The sequence below is a fragment of the Aegilops tauschii genome, chromosome 7 (genome assembly GCF_002575655.3).
Source record: "Aegilops tauschii subsp. strangulata cultivar AL8/78 chromosome 7, Aet v6.0, whole genome shotgun sequence".
In the NCBI taxonomy this organism is placed as follows: Eukaryota; Viridiplantae; Streptophyta; class Magnoliopsida; order Poales; family Poaceae; genus Aegilops; species Aegilops tauschii.
Genome location: NC_053041.3, coordinates 245,054,070 through 245,080,930, shown reverse-complemented (window position 1 = coordinate 245,080,930; position 26,861 = coordinate 245,054,070). Strand labels below are relative to the sequence as shown.

Sequence of the window (26,861 nt, the reverse complement as noted above, 5' to 3'; positions counted from 1 at the left end):
TTATCTATAAATAACTATCCCCTTGTATATATCCATTGTATTATAAAAATAATGTGCCAAGCTTTGGTTTTAGGATGATTAGATTGCTTGTTTACTATGTGCAGAACAAAAACAGAAACTTTGGCTGTAGTGCGTGAATTTACATTTTTTACTGGAAAGTCAAATGGGTCTGAAACTTTTTGCACATTATTTCTGTACAAATTGTTCAAATTTATTTCATAATTTTAGGAGTTACAGAAGTATACTAGACTTCTAGATTACTACAGACTGTCCTGTTTAAGACAGATTCAGTTTTTGATGCATTGATTGCTTGTTTTGATGAAACTATTGATTTCTATCAGTGGATTAAGCCATGGAAAAGTTATATTACAGTAGCTACAATGCAAAAACAAAATATGAATTGATTTGCAACAGTACTTATAGTAGTGATTTGCTTTGTTATACTAACGGATCTCACAAAGTTTTTTTTAAAGTTTTGTGTGGATGAAGTGTTCAAAGATCGAGGAACTATCAATATGATAAGAATAAAGACAGGCAAGAGTTCAAGCTTGGGGATGCCCAAGGCACCCCAAGTAAATATTTCAAAGGATACTCAAGCATCTAAGCTTGGGGATGCCCCGGTTGGCATCCCATCTTTCTTCTTCAATAAATATCGGTATACCTCGGTTTTTGTTTTGTTCACATGATTTGTGTCCTTTGTGTTTTTGTTTTTCCTTTAAGAACCATGCTAGCATGAGATATCCCTTCATTGATTTATAGAATACTTCATGTGCTTCATTTATATCTTTTAAGAATGATCTTATAGAATTGCTCTTCGTGCTTCACTTAAATCTTTTGAGTATGGTTTTATAGAATGCTTCGTGTGCTTCACTTATACATTTTGAGCTTGGTTAGTCTATATTAATTGTAGAATGCTCCATGAAATTCACTTATATCCTTTGGAGTATGAATAATAATATCAATTAAAGTGGGTTTGGAAGAGTGTCAACTTTAGGAATTAGTGATCCCACTATCTTGGAGGGTGTTGAATCTTAGTGTGATATTTATGAAAGTGGATTTGGAAGAGTGTCAACTTTAGCTATTAATGATTCCACTATTTTGGAAGAGGTTACAATTGAGTATGAGAACAAAGTTGCTATCCATGGTGCTACTGAAAATTATTATGAGGGAGGAATACATGCTTGTAGGAGTTGCAATAATATCAAGTTTCCTCTCTATGTGCTTAAAGTTTTGAAGTTATACTTGTTTTGCCTTCCTATGCTAGTTGATTGTTGCTCTTATAAATTGTGTGCTCACAAAATCCCTAGGCATAGGAAGTAGGTTATATTTAAGTGTGCTAGTCATATTCTTCAAGATGCTCTCTTTGTGCTTCAATTCCTATCTTTTATGTGAGCATCATTGAAATCATCATGCCTAGCTAAAAGGCATTAAAGAAAAGCGCTTGTTGGGAGATAACCCAATATTTACCCTTACTGTTTTTTTTACATGATTAAGATACTGTAGTAATCATGTTTTATATCTTTTGTTTCAATAAAGTGCCAAGTAAGACCTTTGGGAAGACTTGGGTGAAAGTTAATGTGATCTTGCTGTAAAAACAGAAACTTTTCGCTCACGAGATTAGCTGTCATTTTTTACAGAAGAATGATTTTGAGTTGATTCTTTTTGCAGAATATTAATAGACAAATTACTCACGTCCACCAATTTATTTCATAATTTTTGGAGTAGCAGAAGTATGGTTATTGTTCAGATCATTACAGACTGTTCTGTTTCTGACAGATTCTATTTTCATTGCATAGTTTGCTTGTTTTCTAGTTTCTATGGCTTATATTCTTCAATATAAATTGCAAAAATGATATGGTACAGTATGCATTGTGTGAGAACAATTATGAACCTTGTCTTTGACAGTACCAAAGTGAATGGTTTGCTCTTTATCATACTAACCTATCTCACGAAGTTACGTTAAGTTTTGTGTGATTGAAGTTTTCAAGCTTTGGGTGAGATATCGATATGAGGAGAATAAGGAGTGGAAAGACCCTAAGTTTGGGGATGCCCAAGGCACCCCAAGGTAATATTCAAGGAAGACTCGAGCGCCTAAGCTTGGGGATGCCCCGAAAGGCATCCCCTCTTTCGTCTTCAAAACTATCGGTACACCTTACTCGGAGCTATATTTTATTCATCACATGATATGTGTTTTTCTTGGAGCGTATTTTCAATTTTACTTGCTGTTTGAATAAAATCATTGGATCTGAAATATTGAATGAAAAAGAATCCTCCCATGGCTAGTTAATTATTTGACTACTCAGTGTTCTTCACTCATATTTTTTGGAGTAGTTTGTCATTTGCTCATGTGCTTCATGTATATCCGATGAGTAAATGGTTGAATAAATTGAATGTCATAAATCTGAATTTATATATGTTTCGTATGCTTATAACATGGGGAGTAATGACTTCACACATAATAAGTATAGGTAGTAAACTTATTGAAAGTTAGCAAACGTAGAATTGGTCACTTGAACAATTCATGAAAGAATATTGAAGGAAGAGAGGTTTCACATATAAATACACTATCATGGACATCTTTTATGATTGGGAGCACTCATTAAAATATGATATGCTAAAGAGTTGATGTTGGACAAGGAAGACAACGTAATGGGTTATGTTTTCTTATATCTGAAATAAAGTATATTGTCATGGATCATCCAACATGTTGAGCTTGCCTTTCCCCCTCATGCTAGCCAAATTCTTTGCACCAAGTAGAGATACTACTTGTGCTTCCAAATACCCTTAAAAAAAGTTTTGCCATGAGAGTCCACCATATCTCCCTATGGATTGAGTAAGATCCTTCAAGTAAGTTGTCATCGGTGCAAGCAATAAAAATTGCTCTCTAAATATGTATGATTGATTGGTGTGGAGGAAATAAGCTTTATACGATCTTGTGATGTGGAAGAAATAAAAGCGACGGCCTACATAATAAAGGTCCATATCACAAGTGGCAATATAAAGTGACGTTCTTTCGCATTAAGATTTTGTGCATCCAACCCTGAAAGCGCATGGCAACCTCTGCTTCCCTCTGCGAAAGGCCTATCTTTTACTTTTATCTTCTACCTTATGCAAGAGTCTAGGTGATCTTCACCTTTCCTTTTTACATTTTATCCTTTGGCAAGCACAGGATGTTGGAAGGATCCTGATATATATCTAATTGGATGTAAGTTAGCATGAGCTATTATTGTTGACATTACCCTTGAGGTAAAAGGTTGGGAGGCGAACCTATAAGCCCCTATCTTTCTCTGCGTCCGATTAAAACTCAATAACCACAAGTATTGCGTGAGTGTTAGCAATTGTGAAAGATTAAATGATAGTTGAGTATGTGGAGTTTGCTAAATCAAAGCTCTGACATAGACTCTTCATGAAAATAAGATGAATTGCAATTGTTTGATGACTGAGAATATTGTTTGTTAGTTTTCAAGAAAGTTTATGATCTATACTTTAAACATGTGACTTGCTTGTTACTTGATCATGAAAAGTTTTATGAGATGAGCTATTGTTATGACATATAATGATGCTAGAAAAAGTGATTGGAATTATCATTGATCAAACTTATGCACTTGCTAGCATTCACACTTCATAAATTATTTCTTTTATCATTTACCTACTCGAGGACGAGCAGGAATTAAGCTTGGGGATGCTGATATGTCTCCAACGTATCTATAATTTATGAAGTATTCATGCCATTATACTATCCTTCTAGGATGTTTTATATGCATTTATATGATTTTTGGGACTAACCTATTAACCTAGAGCCCAGTTCCAGTTTCTATTTTCTCCTTGTTTTAGAGTATCGCAGAAAAGGAAAACTAAACGGAGTCCAATTGACGTGCCACTTGACGGAGATCATTTTTGGACCAGAAGAAGCCCACGGAGTACCAGAAGCAGGCCAGAAGAGTCCCGGGCTGCCCACGAGGGTGGGGGGCGCGCCCACCCCCCTAGGGTGCACCCCCCTGCCTTGTGGACAGCCCGGAGACCCCCCTGACGTGAAATCAACGCAAAACTCTTCTATATATACCCAAACTTCCAGAAAGAAACCTAGATCGGAAGTTCCGCCGCCGCAAGCCTCTGTAGCCACGAGAAGTCAATCTAGGACCTCTCCGGCACCCTGCCGGAGGGGGCCATCAGCACCGGTGGCCATGGAGGAGTATCCCGGAGGGGCCATCATCACCATGAAGGCCAAGGACCAGAGGGTGGAGGCCATAGAGGAGGAAGCACAAGGGGGAGAACCTCTCCTCCTCTCTTCCGGTGGCGCCAGAGTGCCATCGGGAGGGGAATCATCGCCACGGTGATCGTCTTCATCAATATCACCATCATCATCACCATCCTCACCTCTTTTACGCGGTCCACTCTCCCGCACCCCACTGTAATCCCTACTTGAATATGGTGCTTTATGCTATATATTATGATCCAATGATGTGTTGCCATCCTATGATGTTTTGAGTAGATATCTTCTGTCCTTGGGTTGATTGATGATATAGATTGATACGAGTTGTATGTTTTATTTTGGTGCTGTCCTATGGTGCCCTCCGTGTCACGCAAACGTGAGGGATCCCCGCTGTAGGGTGTTGCAATGCGTTCATGATTCGCTTATAGTGGGTTGGTGAGTGACTGAAACACAAACCCGAGTAAGGGGGATTGTTGCGTATGGGAATAAAGAGGACTTGATGCTTTAATGCTATGGTTGGGTTTTACCTTAATGATCTTTAGTAGTTGCGGATGCTTGCTAGAGTTCCAATCATAAGTGCATATGATCCAAGTAGAGAAAGTATGTTAGCTTATGCCTCTCCCTCATATAAAATTGCAATGACGACTACCGGTCTTGTTAATAATTGCCTAGGACAATTCCGCACACCGATCCACCATTATTTCACACTCGCTATTTATAATATTTAGTAATATATTCTAACTTTATGATAACGGCACCTACTTTTATATTTTAGCTCTCCGATATCATACAAAGTTATCCTCTTCATACCCACAACATAGTTTTATTTCTCGTTGCTAGTTGGAAGCAAACGTTTGGTGTACGTAGAGTCGTATCAGTGGCAGATAGGGCTTGAGAAATATTGATCCTACCTTTAGCTCCTTGTGGGTTCGAAACTCCATACTTATCACTTCCACCTTTGGAAATTGCTACGATGATTCCTTGCACTTGGGGATTATCAGGCCGCAGCGCTGCCGCCCCGTGGTTCTTCTCGCGACTGCATCGACTCGTGCGTCGCCCCTTCGGGCCGTAGTGCCGCGATACGAGGTCCCCGCCGCCGCCCCGAGGTCGTCCCCGCGGTTGCACCGACTCGCGAACCGCCGTTGCGTCGCCCCTTCGGGCCGCAGCGTCGCGGTCCCCGCCGTCGCCCCGACCCGCCTGCTGCCGCTGCGTCGCCCTTTCGGGCCGTAGTGCCGCGGCCCGCGGTCCACTCTGCCGTCACCGCGCGTCGACCTCCCTTTGTATGCACCGCGCCGTCTCCCTTGCCGCGGGAACACCACCGTCCGCGTAGGTCTTCGTCACGCTGTCAAGGTTCTTCGCCTACTTCGAGCACCGCCGCCGCACTACTAACCTAGCCGCCACCGCCGCTCTTCTTTGGCCGCCGCCGCCGCTACCTTCGTAGCCGCCGCCCGTCCACCCCCTTCGTCTTCGTCCAGCACCAGCTCGTCGCCAGCGTCGTCGTCATCTACCCCGACCGCTTCATCTACTCCGACAACCGCGGGAGACATTGGCCCCGTGCCGATTGGCGCTGCAACCGTCGTCGAATCCTTCTCTTCTGGCCTCTCCGACCTCTTCGACATGGCGTACAGCTCGTGCAGGTCCCAGTCTACGCATGTTCGGTGCTGGCAACACCGTCGCGTGCCTTCGTCCACGCCGTGTCCCCGGGCCTGGCAAGCCTAGTGCGGCACTTCGTCAACTTTGCCTTCGTCCGTCTACGCATGCCCGGTGCTGGCAACACCGACGCGTGCCTTCGTCTACGATGTGTCCCCGGGCTTGGCAAACCCGCCGCGACGCGTCGTCAACAACATCTTCTTCCCGGCGCACCACTACTTCGACACCACTGCGCCCATGCTAACTCGGCGGCCCCTTGCGCCCGCGGCTCCACGGCGACTTCATCGACACCAGCTACCCCGACTCGACATCGACCACAGTATTCTTCGCACGGCTACCGCGACCACGGCTACACCATCCTCCGCTCTCGGCTACATCGACAAACGGCACAAAGGGCTACCGCCTTGCTTGAGCAACCTCGTCGGTTTCCACTCCAGCCACGTCTTCCGCGATACATCGACCGTTACGACTGTGCGGGGGTGTCCGTCGGCTTGCCTTCAGATTCTTCTCCAGTCTCACCGTCTGCGTCGCTACCATTGTGACTGCGGGGGATGTTGAGTATAATGTTTATTAGGAAAGACGAGATAGACTAGGATTTGTTCTAGTTTGTCTTGTACTCCAAGTAGATGATTGTACTCCTATATATATGCCCACGAGACTCAAGCAATACAACGAACAATTCCATCAAATCCTTCTCTATCCCTTCTAACAGCCTTGTGGAGGAGAAGTTGGATTGCAGACGCACAAGCCTGGTACTTTGCCATGAGGCCTTGTCGCCTTGACAGCTCCCACGAAACGCTGACGGAGAGGCCGCTGTAGGAGGAGGGGAGGCCAACACCTGAGAGGACAACATGCAGCGATTTGCAGATGAAGGTACGCTGCTCGTCAATGTGCAGATCGGCAACCCTGGCCGTGAGTGCCGCCACGAGGCCAGGGCAGGTCAGGTTTGTGTCAGCCAACACACGCCTAGCTCGCTGCTCCTCCACAGATTGGTTCGCACTTGCAAGGTGGACCATGCTGGGTCTTGGGGCCAAAAGTGGCGAAGCCCATCGCCGCCTGCGAGGAGTAGTTAATCGCCTCTGGCCCAAACACCACTTCCGGCCCAAGAGCAGGAGGGTACAAGTATCATCTCAGGGAGTACGCAGATGGGAGGGGGCAGCACAAGTTTGTTATATTTAAAGGGCACAAGTTGCGTTCGAGAAAAGATAGTTGAAATATATCAACGTTAGATCTAATTTCATAGATATCGACGCAAGGAACATTATGATGGAAACGGTTTATAACTTGGACGCTCGTATTAAGAGGTTTTCTTATTTTCTAAGTCGTATCTAACAAAACAAAACTAGCACAACCAACCCTTCCGGCCTCTCCCGTGGGAAAATCCATCAAAACTCTCGGATGGTGACTGATGCACATTATTTTGAATTTTCTTTGGGCATTTTGGTCATTATTTTGAATTTTCTTAGTTTCTTTGGGTATTTTGGCCGTTATTTTGATTTTTTTTATTTTGATTTTCTTGTTTTCATGACATTTTTTATATTTTAAGTACCGACCTCTTTTAGGTTCATGATTTTTTAAAATTCATGCTTTTTTCACATTCACAGACTTCTTTAAAAAATTGTGAACGTTTCACACTCATTAATTTTTTAAAAATCCTTGAATATTTCTAAAATAAATGAACTTTTTTCAAATACATAAACATATTTTCATACTTCTGATTTTTTTAAATCCTTGAATATATTTAGAATTCATGGATAAAGTTTACAAATATTTTTTAATCTATGAACATTTTCTAAATAAAAAAACCAATAGCCAGTTGCTTATTGGACAAAGTAGCACGAAAAATGAGAAGAAGAAAAACTCGAGCCAAGGCGAGCAGGCGCAAGAGCGTACATGGCCTTTTGGGCTGCATCCTACCGACTATGCACCCAAGCGCTGACGGATTACCTAGCGCCTGAAGCGCCGGGGAGGAGGTCTCACAAAGCATTTCGAGCAAGTTATGTGGTTCTCTATTATAAGCCTTAGGGGAGCAACTAACTGAAGTGTACCCCTTGCGGGGGAGCCATAGCGGGAATCGTGGGAAGCGCCCCGGTGCCGCCATCGTGTACTGTGTTGGGTGCACCCACAAGAGCACGGTTTTTTTAGTTTCTGCACGTCTTTTTTTGGTTTTTGAATTTTGCATAGTTTTTTCTAGGTTTTTTATTGTTCTTTTTGTTTGTTTCTCCCGTCAAGAGCATCATGTAAAAAATCACAATTGTGCTTCATGGTAATCACAACCATGCTTTACGAAAAAATGAAAAATATAGTAGTGCATACGTGTGAAGCATAACTGTGCTTTCACTTTTCACAAAAAGCACATATGTGCTTCACCAAAGCATGACAGTGATTTACCGAAGCTAAAGTGAAAATCACAATTGTGCTTTCGTGAAACATATATGTGCTTTCTGAAAGGTGAAAATCACATCTGTGCTTCGTGGAAAAACACAACTGTGCTTTCATGTTAAGCATAACTGCACGTGTCACAAAAGTGAAAAAACACAAAATGTGCTTTTGGGTTCTTGTTTTTGGATTCCCTTTTTTGTTCTTTATGTATTTTTGTTTCCTTTTTTCATTTTTTTGTTTTGATTTTTACTTTTTGGTTGTCAATCTTATTTGGTTTTCAATTATTTCTTGATTTCTGATTTTTTTTCTGAAAGAAATTCGTCTTAGACCTATTAACATGTGATTTAGTATCTAAGATCTCAATGCGACAAAAGCAAGGTGAAAATGCTCATGATCTGGATGCACAGTTTACAAAATAAATTATTTTGAAAAAACGAATCTACTAGAAAAAAGGCACAAAACTCCTAGGTTATGACATGCACGCGCTGGGAGAATAGTCACATGAACAAGCCAAGGAGACTAGCCGCCGGTCCTTCGTTTCTTATCAGATTCGGGTGCCCCCTCTAACCAACGGCGGACGTCGCCGGCGATACATCCGTCACTCCTAAACCCACCTGGATCGACAAAATCGTTGACCGGAACCCCTGTTGCCATCTGCCTTGGTGCCCTTGGCATCAAGAACGTGACGCTACGACCCGGCAGGGTAAGCAGCACCGCATATTTCATGTTCTCGAAAAAAGCAGCTCCGCACTTTTCCATCTTCCTTTAGGAAGAAATCGAATCCGACGGTTCGTTTTTGTCCCGAGTGAAAAAGAAAACATGAAGTTGGATTCACCATGGACGTGAACCAGTGAGTGCCCGCTGCTCCGGTGTTAGATTCGTTTCATTTTTTTTTCTAGGGCTGGATTTTAATGTTGAATGTCGGTGCTCTGAAATTGATATGTACAATATTTACATTAAAAAATATATAACATATCAATATATTGAACAGAGGCAGAGCTTGTGTGTTAAGATGAGGGGGCCAATGCCCCCCTCCCCAGCTTTAAACTTATTTTTGAAATATAAAATGAAAGGACTTGGATAGGAAATTTTATAGCCTTTGCCCCCCCCCCCCCCCCCACACACACTCATGCTTTGTGCCCTACATGGGAAGAGATATAGGGTCTGTTTGGTTTGGCACCCCGAGCAACCCAACAAAAAATTTGATGTTGACTTTAGTTCTCGCCTCTATTTGGACCTTGTTCAATTTTTTGGTTCGCCCTAGCCCCAACAACTTTCCCTGTTGGTTTCTTAGTCAATGACCAGCGGTTGAATCCTCCGCCAATATTGGCATATAGCGGGCATAGAAAGGATCCAAACTGACCTGTCGTCTTGCTCCGCCATTGCATGCTAGTATAGAATTTATCAATAGAATGTATGTGTAAGTTTCAGTTTTGCAACAATTCTACAATAAAAAGCCCTTATAGTTAAACCTTGAAGGCAAAATCAAACTTTGAATTGAAAATGGTAATCATATTTTAAATTGGAAAGGTGTGAAGTCGATGAAGTTCCTGCCTTGGTGTTTAGCTCTACCCTGTGCATGCATTACTAGCCATCCGCCTCACTAGCACTCCTCTGCCTTATGCCTACCTGGCACAATGCGTCATTGGCTTCTGTCACGCTGAACGCTAGGGTTCGCCGTCGCATGTGGTCGGTTGGAAACTTCGAGTGATCAAGTCCATCCTCTAGCGTACAAGAAACTGCTTTAAGCATACGAGGAAACGTTTTTTGGGTAAAGAGTACACCTAGAACGTAGGAAGGAACGAGTGAGCTAGTTATCGGATTCATAGTTTTTGGGCTTAGGCCTTAGATGTGCACTGTGACCTGGTTAATTTTTCTTATAGGTATACTGAAGTACCGGGCCGATGTACATGGTGGTCCATGGACCACCCTGGGGAGAGTATCTGGTGCTACCAAGATTTAAATGCTACCGTGATACGGGCATTTGGACCGTCGGATTCTTAGATTGGACGGCATCCGTGAGATGTTGGATCTGTTGGACCTATGCGCAATTTTTGGACTCCTCGTAGGCTTTTTTGCAAATGTTGCGGAGTTGTTGAGAGCCGTCCAATCTAAGAATCCGACGGTCCAAATGCCCGTATCATGGTAGCACCTAAACCTTGGTAGCACCAGATATACTCCCGACCACCCTGTCCACCCTCCAGCTAGGCCACTGGGCGATACATCCGTCGCTCCTCAACCCGCCTGGATCGACAAAATCGTTGACCGGTACCCCAGTTGCCATCTGCCTCAGTGCCCTTGGCGTCAAGAACGTGACGCTACGACCCGGCAGGGTAAGCAGCACCACATATTTCATGTTCTCGGAAAAAGCAGCACCGCACATTTCCTTCTTCCTTTAGGAAGAAATTGAATCCGGCAGTTGGTTTTTGTCCCGAATGAAAAAAAAAACATGAAGCTGGATTCGCCATGGACATGAACCTGTGAGTTCCCGCTGCTCCGGTGTCAGATCAAAACGTTCATTTCATTTATGGCGTGAAGGTGTCAGATTTTTCGTTTAATTTTTTTTTTCGGAGGCGGGATTTAAATGTTGAACGTCTGTGCTCTGAAATTTATTCGGCTGATTCTGCATGTCAAACAGGAATATGGAGCAGATACAATTCATCCTCGACATCTTCAGTAAGCACCACAGTTGTCACTTGACACCATCATGCAGAAAGATTTCGAGGAATTGATTTATGCTGAGTTTGTTCACACGAATGCTTGCAAGTAAAATGAATACAAGAAGAGGAATGATTCAGATTGAACAGAAACAAATGTTGATCACTAGGGAGAAGAGATGAGGTCTACTGTAAGCAACACATGCACAGCTGCTGAAAACTACTGCCACGGGAAGGGCAGAGATGGCGGGGCGCCGTCCGAGGAGCCTTCACCGCCGACATGAAATATCCCATTGTAGTTCAAGTCATTGTTGTCCGAGCTTAGCACATTGTTCAGTTGCTCATTTTCCACCGCGGGGCAGGAAAATCCGGTCGCTGAGACGGTGCCGGTGGAAGCCTGGGTGCGCGAGAACCAGGACGAGCTGCTGAACTGCAGGTTGGAGAACAGAGGCTGGGCAATGGGGATGTGTTCAGTCTGTTGGACCATCTGGCCAACATCGATACCGGAGGAGTTTGCCGGAGCTGACAGAAGAGAGAGAGCACAGTCCGAGTCGAGCACCGGAGTCAGCCCATCGGAGAACATCTTGCTGCTGCTGCTGCTGCTGTCGGGAGGAGCTACCGTCTTGAGGAGCGGCTGGCACACTGAAGGCTCAAGTGCCACACCGGTGGCAAAGTTTATTTCGCCTTCCTGCAGGAAAGGAAATCGCCGTCCTTCTTTGGCGTAAGTCGACGCAGAGCGACCAAAATGCTGCCTGTTGCTGATGCCTAGAGGGAGTTGATGTGCGTAATAGGGGTTCTCCTCAGTTTTAATGATCCCTGGCCAGTTTTGCTCCGGTCTTGGAGTTGGAAATGATGAAAACCTTGTTCCTGGGTTTCACAACAATGTCAATTGGTTGTGGTAAGAAGATAATGGAACTGCTACAGATACATATGGAGATAGAATGAGTAAATTCTTTCTTCAGGCACTATGGAAAATTGATACTCCCTCTGTTACTTAATGTAAGACATTTTTGCAGTTCAAATTTTGAACTGCAAAAACGTCTTACATTAAGTTACAGAGGTAGTATTTAACAAGCTATATGATCATGTAGCTTGTTAAACATTTACTCTTGGCAAGGATCTATATGATCTTACAGAACATAGAAGCATCTTGCTTCAAGAACTAGGGCACTAATTGTGAAGGTAAAGAGTAGCTTTTTTCCTAATGAACTAGTAAAACTTTTACTCTATTTATTTACACTTCATCCAACCTCCATGAATATTACTTTAATTAATTAGGTAGGTTTATGGGTAAACTAAGGCGCTATCCTTGTTCGTTATGAATACTAATCCCACTTGCGACTATTTTATAGAAGGAAAGTTGCTGAATAAGTACAAATGTGCAACATGAAGTAACAGGCCACGGGGTGGGTTACAAGCTGCAAGGTACCGAAGAGGGTCAATGCAATAGGTCAACATGCTAGGTGAGTCATGATTTACAATATGTCTGACAGACAATTCCATATTTCCAATCATGTATGGGCTATTAAAATATAGAGCAGTAGTGGAAACGTAACCTTGTTGACTCGTCATAAAACTTGCAGAATTCATCACATCTGGCTGCGGTTTCCTGCGGCGACGGTTGTGCCCATCAAGACGCTTTCTACAGCTGCGTTTGGCCTCATCAAACTCCGTAAGCAGGTGAAACCTAAGGAAATAAAGCTCATGATCAAGACACAAATTATTGCTGATGCATGAAGGATTAATATCAGGTCACAACAAGAGGAAATTAAGCTAATGCAATGCTGAATAGTAAACTGTAATAACATGCTGAAATTTGGTCTACAAACATCTCAATTTTTGTGTGTTTCCAGCTACTTTCAAAAGCATAGCTACCGCTACAAATACTGAATAAGCAATACCTCAAGAGTTTTCCTGTAAAAAATAAAGAGATACTAATATCAACTCCCAAGTATCTGAAGGGGATTTAAGAAAACGAGGATGGAAAATGTTCCATAACTTTAAACATTTATCCGAAACATAACAACACACTGTTATCCTTGACGCTTTCTGTAATGCTGGGGTGTCATGCGCCCTTTTTTATTAAAGAACACAGCAACTAAGCTTTTAAATAGGATGTAGCTTTTTTCCTTAGCTCTTAAGAGACAATATTGCTAGTCTTTGTTGAAAACTAAATAAGATATTCCTTGTCCTAGGATGATTTTATAACAAGATAAGATGCTCCTAGGTAGTTAGACACGTGTTTCGAAGTATTAAAAATATGCTCTCGCTAAATCACCAGACTACATATTGTCAGAATACTTAATATTCTTCACACATACTGTTGGAATATAAAATGTACAGTACACAAAGGGACCACTTAATTCATCTGTCAATCACTCCTTTCAGTGCTTGGGAGCCTTCATCTTAGATAAAAATATTGTACCTGAGATTTGTCAACAGCAGACAAAAATATTGCGATGCCTGTTGAACATGGACCACAGTATAGTGTGTCTGTAACCATATGTCTAGAAGGATGCAAGTCTGCTGGGCAATGCGCGCACTTAATTTATAAAGTCTGCACTAACTGCCGGATCAATCAATGATTGGAAACTGTCCCCACTGGGTAAGATATTCATGTATCAAGGCAATAACATGATGAGGAACACATTAGCAGCCTATCAAGTTATAAAGGTATAAAGGTAGAGGTCCATAGAATCACCTGCTATGCTCAGCAAGATTAAAATGAGAATAAACACAACTATACTTTAAGGTGGACCAAGATACAAAAATATTGCAAACGTAAGAAATAATGCAAGAGACTACAACCCGAAATAACAATACTATGGATGGTTCAGGTTCCGAGTAGAAGATATACAGTAGGACTATCGATTCTACATTTGAAAAATGGAGAACTGAATCTCTCTGTTATTTTTCCTACATAAAAAATGTGACAAATTTGATCCAATTAGTTCTGGTCATAGAATGTGATTATCTCAGTCGTCTGGCTAATGCATGAAAACAAATACAGCGAAGCTATCCTAGAAGGATAATTGCAGAAGTGCAACTCAGACAAAAACAGAGTCAAGTGGTCCCAAAGCACCTGAAACAAGCAAATTATCATATGTTATTTCGCTGACACTAACGTTTGAGATATTATCACGATATAATATCCTTCTTTTTCTTTTCTGATGACGACCGCACGATACTTAAATGGCCTAGAAATGCTATCCCCACAACATAGACCATGAAACATTAACATGATAAGTAGGATTTGACCCCTGCACATTCAAGAAATTGTTTATCTTAATTAAAAGTATTGAATTCATGCTCCAGCCAACTCATCCAAAAGTCCGAACTGATGGAGGGAGGCGGGCAATATATTTCAACACTCTCCCTCACGTCTAGGCTATTTTAGTCCTTAGACGTGGGTTTGATGTAGGCCACAGAATCGTTTTTTTTATAATACTGCATTGGCAGGGTCTTGAACTCAAGACCTCTTGGCTCTGATACCATATTGAATTCATGCTCCAGCCAACTCATCCAAAAGTCCGAACTGATGGAGGAAGGCGGGCAATATATTTCAACAAAAAGAACTTGCGATAAGGGCTCCCACGAAGTCCAAAGTCCAAACTGATCGGGATGCAAGAGCCTAGAGATCTCAATTTTCTCATGCTCATCAACCGAATCACTAGATCACGCTATATGGGTTGGTGTCGCCTTTTAATATTTAAGATACATCTTTCCGCAAAAATAAAAATAAAAATAATTTAAGATACATCATTTTCAGTTGGCACTACCATTTGTATTTTTGCGAAAGTTGGCACTACCATTAACCTTTTAATGAAACTAAAACATGAACAACTTTCAGGCCCTCGGCTGATTGCAAGCCTGGCCAGCATTGGAAAATATACATGTATCAGTGAACATGCACGCATGGCCCTCCTCCTGTATCGTACAGAAATGGCTCGAGTCATCCACACTCCACAGTCCACAAGTCCACACTGCATTTTGCAGGGTAAGCACTTGTGTAGTGGTACTATAAACTTTCTAGGTTTGGGAGTTAGCATCGCCTTTTCCTTCGAAACAGAGGGCTCGGATGTGGTAGGCCAGTTCTTGCGGTGTGATGAGTGAAGCAGGCCGGATATACCTGCCATGCTTAAGTAATTGACAGTCCCAGACCCACACAAAACATGCTGTCGCGTCTTGGAAATCCACAGGAAAAAGCACAACAATGCACATGGATCCACCTATTTTGCACATGAAAAAGGAGGCGCGGGCAAATCATATCAGGCGTCCGTCCGGGTTATCATCGATCACGAGGCGGCACGTTGCTGAAATCGATATCAGAACAGTGTCGCGCACCGAGAAAAACAACTCCAATTAACACGGAACAGATTTAACACGTCAAATGCAAATCGGACAGGTTCAGTAGGCTGATCGATTGATGATCATTGGGTGCCTGTGTGGATGTGATCTTGATCTTTGGCAGATGGAGAGCAAATGTAGCTTTTTGTGCAGTGCTGAATTCTCATGAATGGGGCCAGGGTTCAGAAAAGGTGGTGGGGCGATTCAGAGCAGTGCAAAAGCTGTGCTGATAGGAATTGATGATGGAGGAGCAAATTGGTGCAGTCCAACAAGCTCTGAGCAGCGTAAAAGCGGTAGTAGAAAAAAACCGAAAGAAAAAGCGTTGCAATAATTCAGGTAACACAAGCTGCCATGATAAAGGGTGACAGGAGCAAATGAGAGGCCAGGCATGATGCCGGGAAAGGTAAAGAAGTGCATCCTCGATACGAGACAGGCCGAGTTGTGCTCAAACAAAGGGAAAAGAAGGAAAAGAAGGAAAAAAAAAAACAAACTAATAATGTCACGGTGGTGAATTGATCATTGACCGACTCATGGATGCACGATGGAGGCAACGGATGAGCGAAGAGAATGATGATTCAAAAAAAAAAGAAGAGCTGCGATTTGATTCAAGTAGCGCACTTGGTTGGAATTGGCGGGTGAAATAATTACCTGCTGCACTGTTGGCAGAATCGCATCTCGCGGCCGGCGACGGTGACGACGGGGGTCTTGGAGTGCGCCTCGCACACCTTGTGCCGGCGATGGTAGTCGCGGCACCTGCTCAGGTCCGCCTTGCACCCGTCCACCGCACACGACGGGCACTGCTGCTGCCCCGCGCCGCTCCCGCTCCCTCCTCCCCCTCCCGACGACGCGCGCGGCCGCTTCGCCGCGCTGGGCGCGGACGCCGACGCCGAGGACGCCGCCTCGGCCGGCGCCTTGCCGAGACCGCGGCTGCCCGGAGCAGCGCCGCACTCGCCGAGCCCGCCGAGCTTCAGGTCCACGGAGCACTCCTGCCGGCCGGCCGCATTAGCAATGCCACCGGCCGACGCCTGCCCGCCCGCCGCCGGCGCGGCGGCCGCGTCGCTCTCCAGCTCGGCGAGGTCCCATGCGCCGGGCGGCATCTTGAGATCCCAGTCCATGCCGCGGTGCGCACTCACGTAGCCGGCCCTGGCGCGCGGAGGACACGTACAGCGCAAGCCAGCCTCAGCTCAGCCCGGTAGGCCTAGTAGCTATAGCTCCCTAGTTATGTCCGAGCTCTCCCTTTCATCTCCCACACACCCACACAGGCAACTCGGGTCGCTGTCTGGAGCTTGTGTGTTCGGGTTCGGCCTCGGCCCTCGCCCTCTCCCCTGTCCCTCTCATTCCGAGCTGCTGAGGCTGTTGTTTTGCAGGGCGAGCCTAGCTGCCCGCCAGTACCGTCTCTAGGCTACAACCTACTGGCTAGCCACCGCTGGATCTGCGGGTTAATTGCGCACCAAACAAAAGATGTCAAATAAAAACAGCGCAGACGCGGCAGCAATGGCGGAGAGAGACGGGGCACTGGAGCTCGTCCAACGCCCAGGGAGGGCAGCACGAGCAACAAAGATATGGGGCAACAATACAAGCAAGCGGGGGTGTTGTCAGTACAAGTACTTGCACCGAGGGAGGGAGAGATGATTTGTGTCGCTGGGGTTGCAGCCATTCAATCCCTGACAGGCATGGCGACGGGCCATGTTCGCCTTTAACACTGCCATGGAAGGGTCGTGCTACAATTATTGGGGGTTTGGTTTCGTTTGGTTTCAGCTACTACTGTATTGTATCGCCCTTTATTTATTTCTTTTCACCTTTCTTCTTTTCCTAGTATTATTAGTACGTACGTACTACACGGGAGAGATCGTCTCGTCTGGTTTTATAAATGGAATTTGGCCAAGTGCTAGCTATCTGGGGAGAGCATGCATGCGATGCATATTTATCAGAAACACCAGTTGCCCTAGCAGCCTAGCCTAGCTAACCACTTCCTTTCTGCATGCCTGAACAGGTTAAAATAACCCATGCATCACTAAAGCTAATCAGGCCGACCACAGGTTGTTTCCTTGTTTGGCAGTGCGTGAGCCACACATTTGTGGCGTGCTATAAATAAAAATACATTCTGGGCTCTCTCTTAGTGGCAAGCTTGCACTTGCAGGCATTACTCTAGCCTAGTCTAGAAACAAAACGGAGCTGTTCCTTCCTACTATACTAGTCTAGTGTTGTTGTTTTCACTTGTTTTATTGAAAGTCAGTCACACGTATAATCATATAATACTACAACAAGACCTTACCCCGAGAAATGGATTCATTTGATGATGGGAGCCAGGAAACAAGACCTCTGAGCGACATGCTGCTTGTTTGTTTGCTCTTTTTAGGTCTTTGGTTCAGGATAGGCGATGATAATGGGTGACACATTGCGACTGGCAAGAGATATACTACTACGTGTGAAAGTGCCGTGGGAGCATGATTGGCCATGCATGTGGAGTCCATCTTTGCTGCTGCCTCCTTTTTCTTTATTTGTGCGGCATTTCGAAATGACAATTATTCGCCCGCTTTTTGAACGGACGCTAGCTAGCTAGAGTAGAGGCGAACGTCCAAAAGTCTTTGCATGCGACGGTGTAGTAAAACTCGAAATAACGTTGGGTGTACGTGACAGTAAATTTTGGGACGGGAAATGCCACGTGAAAATGCACGAGCAGGCAGGCAGATGTCAGAGAAGCGGCCGGCTATGCTGTCTGCGTACCGTGGTTTGTGATCTGGATGTCAGTACTACTTAGCCTTGCAATGGCGGTACGTACGTACTACGTAGTACGTGGTGGCGCGACCGGCATCTCCTCTCCTTCCACCTTCTGCTCCTGCGGCGACCGACGGGCCTCGATCGTACGTGCATGCGTACAAGTACATCCGAGGCTGCCGGGGCCATGCATGCCGCGCCCACCTCCGCGGGCAGACAGAGCAGTAACAACATGCGACAGCCTCTGCGGCGCCCGAGCGCGACGTCGGCGTGGGGCGGGGGCACGACGGCGCCGTACTCCGGCACTCGGCTTGGCGCTACCTCTCCCCGCTCGCGCACTCCTATAGTCCGTCCTGTGCCGCTCCGGTACGCGCCAAGACATGCAGCAGGCGACGCATGTGTGTGATCAGCGGCGTCCTGCGTGTGCCGGCAGCGCCAGCGCGCCCGCGAGGGCCCGGGGCCCGCCCGATCCGGGCCGGCGATTGGACGGCCGGCGGTCCTCGCGTGTCTTGGCACCGTTGCTCATAAATCCCCAACATATGTGTGTGTGTGTGTGTGTCGAAGGCTGGCTGCAAACATGTGGATGGATGGATGATTGTCGCGGTGCAGACAGCGCAAGGCTGATCGTGGATTTCGATTTTCGAATTCGGCGGGCATCAAAGTCTTCACTGTGGATCAAGTTTCTACCGCTCACCATTAAAGTCAGAACAGGTCCGCTATATCCTCATCGGCCCGTATAATTCTGCGATTTTACAGTTTCCATCATTTTTTTTGGCCCGAACAGTCCGTTAAAAGTCGGCCGGCCCGCAAATTTGCCTGTCTGCTGCTATATGTACGGAGTTCAGGTGTTTTAAGGTTCATGTCCTAGATAAGCTCCACCGCAATCCGCCCTCCTCCGCCATCTCCTTTCCTTTCTCTAGCGAGCATCTTCGCGTGAGCATTTTTCCTTTCTCGCGGATCCATGACCGGAGGTGCTCGCAGGCATGGCGGCCGTGGCAGGTCACCGCCGCGCAAGTTCGCCCGGCATGACGCAGCCGGCAGCTCCAGCCGGTCCGCCATCGAGTCGTGGCGGTCTAAGCATGGGTGCGAACGCGGCCGCCTCTCCTGCAGCAACGACCAGAGTGCGTGGGCTGACTTCCACGAGCTCCAAGAGGTGCTTTTCCCGCACACCAAGAGGTGCCGGGAGGTGGATGAGGAGCTCCTCGCCACGGAGCGCGCGGTGGAGGCCGGAGAAGAAGGCATCGCCGACAGGCTCGTTGCCGCAAAGAAGGACCACACCTACGCCCATGCTTGCCGCAAGTCGGCAGAGAAGTTCTACCTCGGCCTCAACAACTGAGTCGGTCGTCCCTAGGTTTATATTTGTAGTTTGATCTATGTTTTAAGCTATGTATGAACTCCGCTTGTGTTGAACTTTCTATGAACTAGTTTTAAAATTTGAAGTATGTATTATAGCAGATTTGTTTTGCCAGGACACCTTCGAGTTCCGGCAAAATCAATTTACATAGGGTCTGCTAGAGTTGCTCTAAGGGCATCTTCAATGCTAGCCCCTAAAACGGACACCACATATGTCCTTTGACACATTCATGACATGTCCGCGGATAGGATGCAAGAGTGTGCCATCCAAAGTAATCATAAAAAAAATTCCCTATTTGTCCCTGACCTGGGCGCCATGGGGGAGTGCCTCCGATCCCGCACGGAGCATGATGTTGTCGCCGATGCTGCATAGCTCGATAACGGCATGAGCTGTAGCTTGAGGTTGTGCCCGACGTCGCCTCCCAGTTGTCATCAGCGTCCCTCCACTGTCCCGTTGTCGCTCGCATCGTCTGCCCGGTTGCCTCGGCCGCCCAAGCTGCCGCGGCCGTGCCGCGTCATGCCTCAAGTGCGTGGAGCGAGAGAGAGAGAGAAGAGATTGAGATGGGTAGGACACTTGTAAGGGCATATTCAATGTCAGCCCCTAAACGGACACCGCAGATGTCCTTTGACATGTGCGGGCCACATCCGCGGATAGGATGCCCGCAAATCATCTTTTTGTTTGCGGCCAAAATACCTGTTTTTAATTTCATTGTAGGGGCCCCACCTAAATTGTATTATTTGCCTATAAGGCTTTGCAACCTATCGCAAGGTAGGTTCTACTGAACCAGAGGTACATGCAACACAAAGAGAAGAGATAAAGTAAAAACAACACACACTGACAACACACTAGCATGAGAGAACAAAGAGGGAAAACAAAACACAACACAACAAAGGGCACCTATGGTGTAAACGACATCGGCCAGCCGAGACCAAACCACGACACTGCACCATCCACAATCAAAAGGCTCCACGCATCTGAGACTGCACGACGCCGCGACACCACATGTGTCAAGGTCACGTGAGGCCGAGACAACGCCACAACACTTGTGTGCCACCAACATAGCCGAGGGGCATCGCCTAGCAAACCAAACCACGACACTACACCATTGATGCAATCAATGCCGCGCATCCGAGACTGCAAAACGCCTCGACACCACCTGTGTCAGGGGTACATTTGAAAGGGCAAGCGAGGCCGAGATGACGCCACAACACCTATGTGCCACCAGCTTCGTCGCGGGGCACCGCATAGAAGAGACACACCAAGAAGCACTCGAGCACGAACACCACGACGAAGAGCACAATACCAACGTCGACCCCAAGCTGGCTACACCACCACTGTCATCACCCACACTCCACCGCCAACCACATGAGTCGTCAATTACCACCAATAATCATGGTCTCCAAGATGACGCCTCCAATGAGGAAGTGACGTTCATGACGCCATTGTTGCCCGATCTAGCAAAACTAGATCTTGGGCTTACGCCCAGTGACACCAGACTCGAGGGATTTGGGTGAATTAGACTCCTCAACAACGCCTTCACGGAGGAGAACGGCACCAAATTGGTTCTGCATTACCGGCATCATAGAAGTGTTTGCAAGGATTTCACCTGGAGCCAGGGACGGCCGCATGACCTCAAAATCCAAAGACCTGACACACCTTTGGCTGCCATAGCAGGCCCTGAGAGGGGAGATGAGTACCCCTACTGCACCACGAGAAGATTACGCAAAGCACCGTCGCAGTGGATCATGGGACCCCCTCCCCCCCGGCACAAGTTGGACCGACCGACCCGTAACCGACGGCTAGTAGCTGAAGGAAATATGCCCTAGAGGCAATAATAAAGTTGTTATTTATATTTCCTTATATCATGATAAATGTTTATTATTTGTGCTAGAATTGTATTGACCGGAAACTTAGTACATGTGTGAATACATAGACAAACAGAGTGTCCCTAGTATGCCTCTACTTGACTAGCTCGTTAATCAAAGATGGTTAAGTTTCCTAGCCATAGACATGTGTTGTCATTTGATGAACGGGATCACATCATTAGAGAATGATGTGATGGACAAGACCCATCCGTTAGCTTAGCACTACGATCATTTAGCTATTGCTTTCTTCATGACTTATACATGTTCCTACGACTATGAGATTATGCAACTCCCGAATACCGGAGGAACACTTAGTGTGCTATGAAACGTCACAACGTAACTGGGTGATTATAAAGATGCTCTACAAGTGTCTCTGATGGTGTTTGTTGAGTTGGCATAGATTGAGATTTGGATTTGTCACTCCGAGTATCGGAGAGGTATCTCTGGGCCCTCTCGGTAATGCACATCACTATAAGCCTTGCAAACAATGTTACTAATGAGGTAGTTGCGGGTTGATGCATTACATAATGAGTAAAGAGACTTGCCGGTAACGAGATTGAAGTAGGTATGGTGATACCGACGATCGAATCTCAGGCAAGTAACATACCGATGACAAAGGGAACAACGTATGTTGTTATGCGGTTTGATCGATAAAGATCTTCATAGAATATGTAGGAGCCAATATGAGCATCCAGGTTCCGCTATTGGTTATTGACCGGAGATGTGTCTCGGTCATGTCTACGTAGTTCTCGAACCCGTAGGGTCCGCACGCTTAACGTTCGATGACGATTTGTATTACGAGTTATGTGATTTGATGTACCGAAGTTTGTTCAGAGTCCCGGATGAGATCACGGACATGACGAGGAGTCTCGAAATGGTCGAGACATAAAGATTCATATATTGGAAGGTTACATTTGGACACCGAAATTGTTTGGGTCGTTCCGAATGAGTTTCGGAGTACCGGGGGTTACCGGACCCCCCCCCCGGGAAGTTATTGGGCCTCATGGGCCTAGTGGTGGAAGAGAGGAGGCAGGCCAGGGAGTCGCGCACACCCCCTAGCCCAAACCGAATTGGACTAGGATTGGGGGGGCCGGTCCCCCCTTTCCTTCTCTTCTCCTCCTCCTTCCCCCCTTCTCCTTGTGGGAATAGGAAAGGGGGCCGAATCCTACTTGGAGTAGGACTCCCCCCCCCCTTGGGCACGCCACACCTTGGCCGGCCTCCTCCTCCCCCCCTTTATATACGTGGGAAGGGGGCACCCCAAAGGCACACCAAAGTTTCTCTTAGCCGTGTGCGGTGCCCCCCTCCACAGAAACACACCTTGGTCATATCGTCTTAGTGCTTAGGCGAAGCCCTGTGCCGGTAACTTCATCATCTCCGTTGCCATGCCATCGTGCTGACGGAACTCTCCCTCGGCCTCAACTGGATCAAGAGTACGAGGGACGTCATCGATCTGAACGTGTGCTGAACACGGAGGTGCCGTACGTTCGGTGCTAGGATTGGTCGGGTCGTGAAGACGTACGACTGCATCAACCGCGTTGATAAATGCTTCCGCTTTCGGTCTACGATGGTACATGGACACACTCTCCCCGCTCGTTGCTATACTTCTCCTAGATAGATCTTGCATGATCGTAGGAAATTTTTGAAATGCTACGTTACCCAACAGTACCACCAGCCCTCATGCGCGGAGAGACGGGAGGGATGCAGGAGAACGCCACTGGCTGCTAGATTAGGGCGACACAGGGCACCAGGGGCTGCATCGGCCGCGCATAGCGCGCCGCAATCCCCCACACCAGTGTTGCTGCCACATGACGCCACTGTCGAGTTAACGAGCAACCCCGCGCCATCGCGCTCGAGGAACCGCGCCCACAAGCTTCCGCTAGGTGCCAACCATCACAGCTCCGCGCCTGTGAAGCGTAGCCCCATGTTGCCACCGAGGAAACCGGTAACTGCCGGACCCAGGCACCAGCTCTCAGATCGACGGGCAAGCCAGCGAGTGACTCCCGCCTATGCCAGAGAGCTACTCGTTGAAGCGAGGAGGGTCCCCGACGCTGCCGTTGGTTGCGCGACTTTGCCTCGCAATGTCCTCCGGCAACGGCGAAGGGAGGGGGTGGATGGTTGCCGGCGGCGGCAGCTAGGGTTTGCGTGCCCACCCGATTCGCCCGTGCAGGGCAGGGTGTTTTCCCCCTCCGCATCAGCAACTTCAATAGCGGATTCCGGACATGCGGACTTGTCCGCGGACATTTAAAGAACCCCGTTGAATGACAGAAAACATATACAAAAGTTTTGACTTTTAATGGTCCAGTCTGAAGATGTTTTAAACATCCTTCCACGAGTAGCACAAACTCTTACCGGTTAAATTCTGATGCTCACCTGTACACACACATCGGCCAGCTTAGTAGAAAATGAGTGGGATTTACGAATCTGCTTATGCTTTTCGCTTTTTTTCTAGAAAAACTTTCTTTATTCATCTTTAATCATGATTGTACAACGAACACTAGAAATAATAAAAATTACATTTATATCCGTACACCACGAGCGACAACTAGAGATGCAAGAGTCTTTATTAATGGTAATAGAAAAGAATTTTTACATTAGTGCTTGTATTTTTTTGAATTTATTTCAGGACTTTCTACGATGTGCGTTCAGTGGGAGAAGACGTTCCCGTCGACTACGAAGGTATCCGTCTCGACATCTTCAATTTCAAGATGATATGCCAGCTCAGTCTTTTGGAGGTGCTCATAGAGGTAGGGTGTATGTGCATGTGTTCATAGAAATGAGCGTATGTGCACATGTATGAGCAACTATATTTGTACTGTGTTTAAAGAAACATTTACTTTTCCGCAACCAAACCAAGCCATTGTGGTTTTGTCAACATCCGGCTATGATCAGTGCTTCACCGTCAGAGGGGCAACCAGAACTTCTGAAATTGTGCACGCACGCCACCGCTACACACAGGTGGATATCAGGTGATACCACCTATTACATGCTTTCATGCTAGAAATTTTAAACAAGGCACATTTAGATGTTAAAAATAATTCTACCCCGCAAAAAAAAATCTTAATTTTTTTATGGATGTTCACAAGGCATATGCTATAACCCCTAAAAATTCAGATCAAAATTGAAAACATACATTGACAAATAAAAAAGACAAATCTGTATGTGAATAGTGTCATTTCTCACACTATTCATGTTTTGTCTTCTTTTGACACTATTCATTTCAGATTTGTCATTTTTTGTTTCTCAATAGGTATTTCAAATTTGGATCTGATCTTTTTAGGGGTTGCAGACATGTCCTGTGAACATTCACTAATTTTTTCAGAATTTTTTGAAACATCTAAATGTGATTTTTGAAAAATTGTATCATGGTAGCATATGAAGGGTGGTATCATCTGATATTTTTCCCGCTACACAAGTACACCCGCGTAAACACATCTCTCAATACACATCTAGAATCGACGTTGATCTGACCATGAAAAGCGAATTCCTGTGCACGCGGTGACACATTTCAACCGATTGTAGGTGTAGCAATAATAACCATAGCCAAAATTAATGAGTATGTGCGAAACAAAATCTGCCGTGGACGCGTGGGAAACGAAATCGATCCCTACATATGATGGTCCAGCTAACTTGCGACGCCGTGCACCACCCTTGCAAGAAATGCAAATCTAAACGTACTACGTGCGAGAGCACGTACGTACGTCGCTAATAAGCTGGTACCACCGGCCAGTGAGTTAAGGCACCGTGGGCATTACATGCGATCCGTCGATTCATTCAACGGCACTACAGTGCCAGGGTAAGTGCCGCTTGCCCAAAAGTTGTCTGGAGGATCCGGCCGGATCAAACAATAAACTTTGCCGCCGGCCGGTTGGCCGGGCAGCCATAGCTTGTCCGTGCACGCATGCAGTGCACCCATATGGAAGTAATACACTTTTATCAAGGGGTACGTATTAGGTCCTGGAACCCAAAGGAGTAATTAAGGATCTTTGCGTACGTGCATGCCTGCATCTGCATACATGGTAACAAGTTAACCCTCCTTGCGCGGGTCCTTGCACTTCGTCTTCCCTAACCGCACCGATGTGATCCACATTCCTTCCCCGTCTCAACCGGTGAGATTGTAGTTTTCTCTGATTTTGTCTGGTCTGCTAACAAGAGGGGAGTGAAAACCCACAAGTTTGGGCCGTAGATAGGGTAGGATTCGGCGTGTGTGCCTGGTGGCTCTCCTTTAGATTGTGAGAGTAGCAACAACTTTAATAAGTTTGCTTGTGCTCTAGTTCTGTGAAGCCATAAAAAAATGAATACAAAAGAGGAAGAATTACACCCGGTCTGAAACCAGGTGGTGTTACTTTTCCGCTTCTACTGAACCTATTTGCTACCGATACCAGTCATTGATGGTCTTCTGGACCATACCAATGACACCAATGGTGGTTTTAACAAGTGGGCGGGTTGTGTCTCGCAACCCCTTGCCCGTTTTGGTCGCCAGGTATAGACCCATGGTGTCGTGGGTGATGTCGGTGGGACAACTAACGGAAACATCACTTCAGCTTTAATTCTCTAACCTTGGCTTCATTATGGCGGCGTGTACTCTTGTGTTGTCGGGAGGTGTGTGTGGTGGAGGGTGGGGAGGGGGGCTAGGACAGGGATCGTCGTTGGTTTTCCTTTTCACCAAGAACAACAGTCCACCAGAAGGTGTATGGATGGGACGTAGTTGTATGTTGGGTGGGTTCGGGCCTCTGATTCATCTTCGCCAAATAGAGATCATGTATTCGCGGTCTAGTGACCGCAGAAGAAGTGTCCAACTGGTAAGCCATAGTGGTTTTGGCCTCACTACTCATGTCGGGCTACTTAATCGACATATAAAGCAAAATCTTGCAATGGTGTCGTGATGGATCTCGTCATGGCGGGCGCTCAACTTCTTCCTCTTTGACGTCAGTTGCGCACGTAGCCAATAGGAGGGCACAATGGTCGGTGGGGTGTAGGGGAGGTAAAGGTATCGCAGCTCGATTCTAGATTGTAGAGGCCCTAGAAGAAGCTATAGAGAAGGCAACGTAATGAGGAAAAAAAGATATTTGTCAGGATGATCCTTTTAAGGATTTAAGAATATGTGAACTACTAGAAGGCGCACAGGCTTCGTTTTCTAATGTTTTTCTAAGTATTGTTAGGGTTCGTGTCCTGCTCAGAGAGACGAGGCGGCGGCGGCTCTGTGTGGATGGAATAAGGTTTTTCCCACCAGCCCCTGTTCTGGCGGTGCTTATTGCATCGCTGGAGGGCGTGTGGAGGTTTGTCTTCGACGGGTCTCATGGGATTCGGTCGGTGTTTGTCTTCGATGAATCCATGTGGACCCGGTCTTCGTTCGTTAGTGGTCGTGTGTCTACAGGTTGGATCCTTCTCATCTACACTTCTCTTCATCGACAACAGTTGTTGTTCTCGTATGCGCTGGTCCTGTAGGGCCTTAGCACGACGACTTTCTGACTGTCTACTGCAAAAAGATTTGCTCGGCTCCGGTGAGGAGGGGCGATGACGATGGCGCGCCTTCGACTCGCTGAAGTGCTTGTAGTCGTCGCTAGGTGGTTTAGGATGTAATTTATATTTTTGGTGCTTTTTGTACTACCTTACCAGTTAATAAATACAGTAGATCGAAAGTTTTTTGAGAAAAAAAAGCTAACACAAAAACCTAG

The 26,861-nt window shown here is 46.1% G+C and overlaps 1 protein-coding gene across 1 annotated transcript; it reads right to left on the bottom strand.

Annotated features, from left to right (window-relative positions):
* Nucleotides 1-10,953: 10,953 nt before the first annotated feature.
* On the bottom strand, nucleotides 10,954-16,640 carry LOC109780703 (squamosa promoter-binding-like protein 16). Its single transcript, XM_020339285.4, has 3 exons — nucleotides 15,898-16,640; nucleotides 12,459-12,589; nucleotides 10,954-11,769 (listed from the first exon to the last, which is right to left on the bottom strand). Exons 1-3 carry the CDS (start codon nucleotides 16,362-16,364, stop codon nucleotides 11,123-11,125), a joined length of 1,245 nt encoding a protein of 414 aa, XP_020194874.1. The 5' UTR covers nucleotides 16,365-16,640; the 3' UTR covers nucleotides 10,954-11,122.
* Nucleotides 16,641-26,861: the final 10,221 nt, after the last annotated feature.

What these genes read in the sequence shown, in the direction of transcription:
- LOC109780703 (XM_020339285.4), bottom strand. Translation starts at nt 16,364, where the DNA reads ATGGACTGGGATCTCAAGATGCCGCCCGGCGCATGGGACCTCGCCGAG. An exon ending in TTCTGCCAACAGTGCAGCAG is followed by an intron (nt 12,590 to 15,897) that starts GTAATTATTTCA and finishes TTATTTCCTTAG; the next exon opens with GTTTCACCTGCTTACGGAGT. An exon ending in TTTTATGACGAGTCAACAAG is followed by an intron (nt 11,770 to 12,458) that starts GTTACGTTTCCA and finishes TGTGAAACCCAG; the next exon opens with GAACAAGGTTTTCATCATTT.